At 36.1% G+C, this 8,724-nt stretch overlaps 1 protein-coding gene across 1 annotated transcript in view; it reads left to right on the top strand.

Moving 5' to 3' along the window:
* Positions 1–8,724, top strand: part of MRPS9 (mitochondrial ribosomal protein S9) — a 77,567-nt gene that overhangs the window by 38,129 nt on the left and 30,714 nt on the right. Inside the window, exons 3-4 of the mRNA XM_008567465.1 lie at positions 7,568–7,630; positions 7,719–7,749. Coding sequence (XP_008565687.1) covers positions 7,568–7,630; positions 7,719–7,749 — 94 coding nt within the window. The remainder of the gene's footprint in view (positions 1–7,567; positions 7,631–7,718; positions 7,750–8,724) is intronic.

Raw genomic sequence — 8,724 nt, 5'->3', positions numbered from 1 at the left:
CAACCCTCAGTGTTGCCCCCGTACCGGACCGGGGACCGGCAACGGGATCGCAAGCCTCGGTGTTGCTCCCGCGCCTCGCTCAGCCAGTGAGCGGGAACCGGTCTGTATATGGGATCCGAACCCTCGGACGGGAGCGCCGCCGCGCTTCCCAAGCGGCGCACTATCCAGTGCGCCACCGGGCCGGCCCAATTTGTATACTTTTTCTTAAGAAAAAATTTAGTCACATGGAAAAGAAGAAACTACAAGCATACTCATATGACCATCACCTAAATTAAATAACTTTTAACATTTTGCCGTATTTGCTTCAACTGTATATTTTCTAGCTGAACTATTTTATTTTAAAGTAAAATACAAAGTAAATTACAAACATTATAATACTTCACCCCTAAATACTTGAGTATACATCTTCAAAAAATTAAAACTTTTTTATATAACCACAATATCATTATCACATCTAACAAAATTAATTTGAATATAGATCATAGCAGAAGGTGAAAATATTTGTATATGAGTCTGTATTTACATTTCCTTAATTATCTATAAAATGTCTTTTATGGTTGATTTGCCTAAGAGCCCTTGCAATCCATTTGGTTGTTGATTTATCCTTTGATTACCTGCTATGTTCTAATACTGTAGTAAGAAATTAATGACTAAGACAAGGTCCTTTGCCTTTGAGAACTTACCTGCCAACATAACCAAGGTAAAAATCATATATCCAGAAACAGGGCATGGGAGAAAGAAGAACTGGTAGGAAGCAAAGTAAGTTATTTGAAAAGCAGCCTTGGATGTGCTATTTGGTTACTTAAATGGAAAAATCCTAAAGGCAGAAATTGTTTGGAGCTACGGAAATAGATCTTTCTCTACACAAATTTTCTTGAAAGGAAGAGGATCAAAGATAGAACTCTGAGAGAACCAGCATTCAAGGGAGGAGCAGAGGTATGCTTAGAAGAGACCAAGTAGGAACTTGCAGAGGGTGGGAGGGGAATATGGTCACAAGGAAGGAGGGAGACAGCAATCTCTTAGGGATGAGACCTGAAAGCAGGTGGTGGGATTTGAAAAGAGGCCTTGGTGACCCCTGACAGAATTGTGGTGAGGCCAGATTGAAATCTGTGGAAGAAAGAAGGGGGCATTTCAGGGTGCGTGTGGATGCTTCTAAGGACAGGAAAGTGAATGAGAATCGGAGATATTTATTGGTCTGGTCTTATACAGTCTTGTTTGGATGGCTCTTTCACATGAAGGTTGAGCTTGCTCACAAATGTGGCAGCAGTTGGTACATGAAGGAGAAAAGGTGATCAGCAGCCCTTTGTGATTGCTGTGATGTAATATGGAAGTTGAAGGCGGTGACAGGAGAGGGAGAGAATGGAATGGGCAGATGATGTGCACCTTGAAAGAGGATCATGCTGCTGTTTCTCTCAGGTGGCAGGACCTTAGATGAGCACAGAGATCACTTTAACAGGGATATAAACAGAGAAGAGAGATAACTGAGAACCCAGTGGACTAGGGAAGACTTCACGGGGAAGGCTGCATTGTTAAATGGAGAAGTAGAAAGACAGAATTCCAGGCAGACAAAACAATATGCAAAGGCAGTTGTTTAGAAAGGAAGAAATGACTGATAAGAAAAGACAGATGAAAAGTTTCACTGAAAAAAGTAACTGACCACGCTCTGTGTAACCTATGTATAGTTTTACGATAGCTCCTATGTATGTTTTTTGTGCTATATTATTTTATTTATAATATTGCAACAGCCCATATATTTGAGATTATACAGGCTCCTGTCTCCACTGATAGAATGAGATCAGGAGCCATTTCTCATTTGTCTTTCTCAAACAGCAGAGTGGGGTAAATATTTGTTGAATAAAATGTATTAAAGTAAATGACTAATTTTTTTCCTGGCTTTTTCTTCAAATTTTACTACTAGATAACTGAATGTCTTTGATGTCAAGGAAGAAGTAAATCTGTTATCTGAGAGAACTATATTTGTTCCCTGGTATAGACAAAGAAGAGCACATTCTGAAATTAAATTTTAGAAGGTTCAAGTTCTGGCTTTGCCATTTATTTCAGTGTGATTTGGGGCTAGCTTACTAACTTTCTTCTTCATCTGTAAAATAGAGCTAATGAATGCATGACTATTTTACAAGCCTTAAAACGATATGGGAAATAATGTGCTTTACATAGACTGGAAAAGTTTGTATAGTTAATTAACATTTATTGAGTGCCTGCTATGTGCTGTGCTTTTACAAATGTCTTATTTGATCCTCACAACAACCAGGTAAAGTTGATGTCCTTACTATTCAGAATCACTGGGAATGGTGGTATTTGAAAAACATTATTATAGTTATAGTAAGATCCAATAAGGATTATATGTTGTTATTTACACTTTCATCCTATTTTCATGTTCATCACTCCCTTTCTCCTGAATTTTGCAGTGTGGTGAAGGTCAAAGCTTCTCCTATTTTATAGAACATAAGGCCCTGCCCAAAACGTTTCTATAGGCTGTTCAACTCAATACTACTCAAAATTCTCTTGTTCTTTTAAATATTCACTATTTATTTCAAAATGGTATTCACCTACTTACATTTTAACAACTTTGTGTTAACTGGAAGTTAAGCAGACACAGAAAGCAACAAAATTATTTTTTCATAAAAGCCAGGTAGTCTTTTGTTTGCTTCAGAATTTGTAAAAAAAAAAATCTGTAGAACGTGCATAGGAGGTAATGGAAGTGATAGGTTAGGTCCTATTAGTATAATTCCATGCATGCTAAACAGATGGCAGACAGCATGCTGGAAAGGTACCTTTTCTGTTTTATATGTTTTGTTATTTGCTTTAAGAACAACTGGTTTATTTTACTCATTATTCCCTCTTTTGTTCCTTTTTCTTCCATTCTTTGTTTTGTATTGTTTTTACTAAATTTGCAAGATTGCTTTTTATCTGACATGATATCTTTTGCTGTGGACCTTTTTCACAATATTGGGTACAGTACCTAATACTGCAATACCTAATATAGTGAAAGATTATAAATTAATGAATATGTATTATTTATTTGTAGCCAAGATTTTTTTTAAAAAGCAAAGCCATATTTCCTGAGCCTTTCAGTTGAATTTCAGAATACTTCCAGCAGATTCTTTGTTGGCTTGGTTTCATTTTTTTAAAGCAGAGATTGCCTTTAAGTCCTAGGCTTTTTTGCAAACGATAGTTTATTTGCACTTCTACCAATTAACTTCCTTGTGACTTTTGTAAATCTTAGTTTTCATGATAAATCCAACTGTAGCATGGAATTCTTCAATTTTCATTTCCCTCTAGGATTCTATTCAGTGGTCACCTAAGTTAACAGTAATTTTCATATTTGAAAATGATGCCAGTGACGGCTGGAAACTCGTTTGAGAATCAGTTGGATTGTCTCCTTTATGATGGTGAGTTTACCCTAAGAAGAAGAGTTGTGCTTAGTCTTCAAGGCTGGCTAATGTTCTAAAACCGGCCTTGGATTCAATAGCGGTCACCTAAGTTAACAGTAATTTTCATATTTGAAAATGATGCCAGTGACGGCTGGAAACTCATTTGAGAATCAGTTGGATTGTCTCCTTTGTGATGATGGTGAGTTTACCCTAAGAAGAAGAGTTGTGCTTAGTCTTCAAGGCTGGCTAATGTTCTAAAACCGGCCTTGGATTCAATAGTCCTTTTGCTAAGAATCTAACCAGCTTGGGGCTGCTGTGCATGACTGTGAGAAAGAGGCCTGAAGTCTAGCTGGCTCCTGAGTGCTGTGGGCTAGTGGTGGCCTTGCCGAGATGGGTTGTGTTTGGGAAGCTCTGTTTATTTTTTTTAAATTTTAATATTTCTACCACCTTTTTATTTTGAAACTCTTCAAATTTCCAGAAATGCAGTGAATGCAAACACACACACACACACACACACACACACAAACAGATACCTCTTCAAATTTCCAGAAATGCAGTGAATGCAAACACACACACACACACACACACACACACACACACAAACAGATACACACACACACCCTTCACATAGATTTGCCGATTAACATTTTGCCACATTTCCTTTGTCTGTGTGTGTGTGTGTGTGTGTGTGTGTGTGTAATAATTTTTTTAACTGATCCATTGGAAATTGCAGATATCAAAAACTGCATCTATAAATATATCAGCATATGCTTAACCCCTAAATACATAGATCCTTCAAGCCATTATCTCCCACAATACCATTATCACATCTAACACAATTACAGTATTTCTGTAGTCTTTATTGAAATTTTCCCAGTTTTCCCCCAAATTTCTTTATAGCTGACTAGCTGTCTTACAGAATCCAGGCCACTTGTCTTGTACACTTGTCCCACATTCCAGCTCTCTGACTGCTTCCTCAGGATCAGATTTAGAACACATGAAGGATACTGTGGGTGATACTGTGTCCTTCTCATTGCATCACCCCAGGAGGTCAATTTGTCCCACTGTTGATGAGGGAAAGACTGATCTCTTGAATAAGGTGGTGACCACTAGACCCCTAGAAAGCTACTTTTAGTTTAAAAGTAGCTTTCTCTCTTTGTAACTAGTAAGTAATTTGCAGTGTATTATTTTGAGTCCATGTGAATTTTTTATTCTCCTATACCTTTCAGCCAGTGGCTTCAGCATCTGTTGATGTTTGACCCTTGCCCAAAATTGATAATTAACTTAGAAGTTGTAAAGCAATGATTTTCTACTTTTGTCAGTTCTTGTACTTTTGTAACTGGTATTGTTCAGTAAAGAAGCTTTCTTTTTCCATTGCCTTTCTCCCTCACAGTGTGTGTGTTCACGTGCACGCCCACACACATATACACTTAAATATTTGTGCACCACATATTGAGTGTGTTATAAGGCATTGTCATTGTTCTTTTGATGTTCAAATGGTCCCACATTTGGCCAGTGGGAGCCCCTTAAAGCTGGCTCCTCTGTCTTTTTGAGCGCTTCCTTGTTTTCTGGCACAGGAATATGTCTTACGCTCATTTTGTACTTTCTCTGTTTACAATCAGCCATTTCTCTGAGATATTCAGTTCCTTATACTGAGAAATTGTATTTAGAAACCAAGATTTGGGTGCTAGGGCCCACCCATTGCTCTCAGGGTTTCATTGCTTTTATGCTCTTTCAGGGAACAAAACTAGGAAATCATATTTTTTAAATGTTATGGGAAATAATATTTTTTAAAGATCATGGGTTATATTGATTTGTCTAAATTATACCTAACATTATAGGTTTTTCCTTTTCTTCTTTTATGTTTATGTCTCATTTACAATAAAAGTTTGGTCGCAATAAATTTAATGTATTTACTTATTGCTTTATGCTTCACTATACACAAAATATTTCAGAATTATAATATAAATATTATGACTCACAGTAGCCTACCAAGTAAAGTTGAAGATTTTTTTTGCAATTATTTTTTGTTGTTAGAAATTAGATTTACTTGTTTCTTTTACATTTTTAGAGTTTCTTTTGAAAATTTAATTCTTTAATATGTAAAACATTAAAATGCTTCAAAGTTTAACTGTATACGAAGGTATATCCAGGGGAGTCTTGCCCTCATCCCTGTGCCCCTTGCCCAGCCCTTAAGAGATAATGATTTTTATTAGTTTCTACTTTATCCTTCTTATATATATGTTTGCACTAATATTTTGTTCTTATAATTCAATGAGTAAATTGTGCTTATGTTGTGTATTTATGGGGGTGTGTCTTCTGGGTAAACTGGTGAAAGTGGGATTGCTGCGGTGAGTGTGTACATAGTTTTGTGAGAGCACTCTCATCCCACTGCAGAGGGTGTAGATTTGCTCCACCAGGAGTGCGTCTGTGTTTCTTTACAGACTCGCCCCAGACTTTTGAACTTTTGCTAGTCCTTTAGTTGAAAAGTATTATCTGAGTGGTTTTAACTGTACTTTTCTTATTATGGGTACATCTGAGCCATGTTTTTGGGTTTTTTTTAAATGTAGTTTAATTGGTCAATTTTCTTTCTTTTTTTTTTTTTGGCAGCTGGTACAGGAATCAAACCCTGGACCGTGGTGTTACCATGTTTTTGGGTTTTTTTTAAATGTAGTTTAATTGGTCAATTTTCTTTCTTTTTTTTTTTTGGCAGCTGGTACAGGGATCAAACCCTGGACCGTGGTGTTATCAGCACCATACTCTAACCAAGTGAACTAACCAGCCAGTCCATGTCCCATGTTTTTGTTTTAATTGCTTCTGAATTTTGAGTCATAGTTAAGAAGGATTTTCCCATATCTAGTTTATAAAGGAATCCACCCATGTTGTGTGCTAGTACTTATTTGGTTTTATTTTGTATGTTTAGCTCTCTGACTCATTTGGAGTTCATGGTGTACGGTGTGAGGTTTCAAGCCAGTTTTATCTTTTTCCAAATGGCATTCAGTTGTCTCAATATCACTTATCAAAAAGTCTACCTTTTCTCCTGCAGGGAAGTAAGGGAAAGAGGTCACTGGTTCAAAAAAAAAAAATTTTACTAAATTAGCACTCTGATGTTTGATCTAAGTTTTCTTAAGTGTCAGTTTTATTGTGCAAAGCCTGAAGAAGAGATTGAAGCTCGACTCAGACACATCTGGGCTTCCTAATATAATTGAATTTATACCTCAAAATTATAGGTCCTTGCTTTCGATACAACACATTTACTGTGTGAACGGACAGGGAAGGCCGATCCTGAGAGCAGGCACTCTGAAGAGCAGCACTGGGTTTAAATGTACTACCAGTTAATGTAGAGTTCACATCGGGTTAGTTCACATTGGGTTAGTTCACATTGGGTAAGATCCCAGGCCATGGGCTTCACCGGACACTATTCAACAAGTAGGAAAATGCATATTTTGTTGTTCTTGTTGTTGTTAATTGTGAGGAGGTGTATTGGAGAAGATACTGAAGGCATAAGCATTGTTCTCAAGTGGGAGGCAGTACTCCTGCTCTCTAGGAGGTGGGCGTCTTTGAAAATGGGGGGTGGGGGGTTTAAGATTGGAAAAGGATCAGGAATGAATGTTAAATGACCTGCAGTATGGAGGAAGGTTGCCTATAAGAGAGCTGTCACATCCAAAGTGCCAATAGCATTTCTGTTGAGAAACAGACACTTAAGAGAACCTGTTTGGAAAGAATGGAGTTTAAAAACTCTAGGAAAAGTTTCAGAGATGTCATTGTGGATGAGACTTAGAGCCTGCTCTTTCCAGCATTTTGTCTTTGATATTTGCACGACCACCTGGGAGGTGGAAGGATTGCTCTTCAGCACATTAGCACAGAAGTTGTATGGGAGCACCTCTAGCTTTCCTTTAAAGATAAAACAGAGGTTAGTTGTGGTATCCCTTTCAAGAAGTGACATATTTGAAGCTGACACTTGAAAATTGTCAATAACTAGTTTAATAGTTACAGTTTTTTCTTTTGGGGGATGTGTGTGTAGTAATTTTAATATCCCATTGAAAAGATTATGAAATGAGATAATGCATGTGAATTTCTAGTTCAGTGTCTGGCACATAGTAAGTATTTGATACCTATTAGTTATTAACTTGTTTTTATAATACTTGCTAATTAATCTTTGTGTGTATTTTCAGAGAGCAATTGCTTACCTTTTTCCAAGTGGTTTGTTTGAGAAACGAGCCAGGCCAATAATGAAGGTAGTTATCTTAATTACTATTTTTAAAAATTTCACTTAGTTTTATATGTTACAGTAATTATCTAATACACTTTTAATTTATTTTACAGCATCCTGAACAGGTTTTTCCAAAACAAAGAGGTGAGTTTGCTAACAAATGAAATAAAGTTTTTTGCAGTGTTAGATTACATATCAGCAGTTGCTCACGTATTACAGAATTGCCCTCCTATGTCATGATAAACCTGAAATAGGTCAAAAATATTTTGCAATTGATAACGATTGGCTGAAGTTTGCAAACTTTTTTTTTTTAATTAAATAATATTAAAATTACATCAGGGTAGAGGTTGTGCCTATACTGTTGTAGCACTAATTATTTGCATTCTAATACACCTGTTTGAGGTTGAGTTTGGTACAGATCTGCTGGCAACTTATTCAACTTTTGTTTATATGCAAATTTTTTTTCTGCATTGTGGGAGCATATTTTCATTGAATATAGATTTTTTGTTGTTGTTGTTCTTTCAGCACTTTAATGTTGTAATTCCATTGTTTCATCTTGCATTTTTTCTGATGAGCAGCTAGCCATCATTCTTACTGTGTTCCCTGTTTTCTCTGGCTTCTTTTTAAGATTTTTTTTCTCTTTCTTTTAAATGTGTAAAAAAAAAAAAAAATCTTGAAGAAGATACACAGCAAGCTTTCAACTTGCCAGGAAATTAAATATATATTTACTATACATTATAAGCTTCTTAACCAATGTGGACTGGTGGTAGTTGTCAGTTAGTTTTAAAAGTATTAAAGCTAGAAAACATTTCTTAAAAAACACTCAAAATATAAACTTGCATTTAATTATTCATCTTTTGATATACAGGATTTTTTTTGGAGTATATGTCTTTTCCTCCCTATTTCTTTTGTATAACCATGCCCTGATGCATGAACATAGTTTTTCAGGTTTGATTTCTTTACAGTAAAGCAAAGAACTTAAAGAAACTTCTTTAGAAATATGAATTTTTTTGTGTTTCTATGAATTTTTCCCCTCAACCACACCAAAGTTGAACAATTCTTTTCTTTTTTTTTTTTTTTTTGTCTTTTTGTCTTTTTTCCGTGTCCGGCAATGGATCG

The sequence above is a fragment of the Galeopterus variegatus genome, unplaced genomic scaffold (genome assembly GCF_000696425.1).
Source record: "Galeopterus variegatus unplaced genomic scaffold, G_variegatus-3.0.2 Scaffold321, whole genome shotgun sequence".
In the NCBI taxonomy this organism is placed as follows: domain Eukaryota; kingdom Metazoa; phylum Chordata; class Mammalia; order Dermoptera; family Cynocephalidae; genus Galeopterus; species Galeopterus variegatus.
This window is presented reverse-complemented; position numbering and strand designations above follow the sequence as displayed.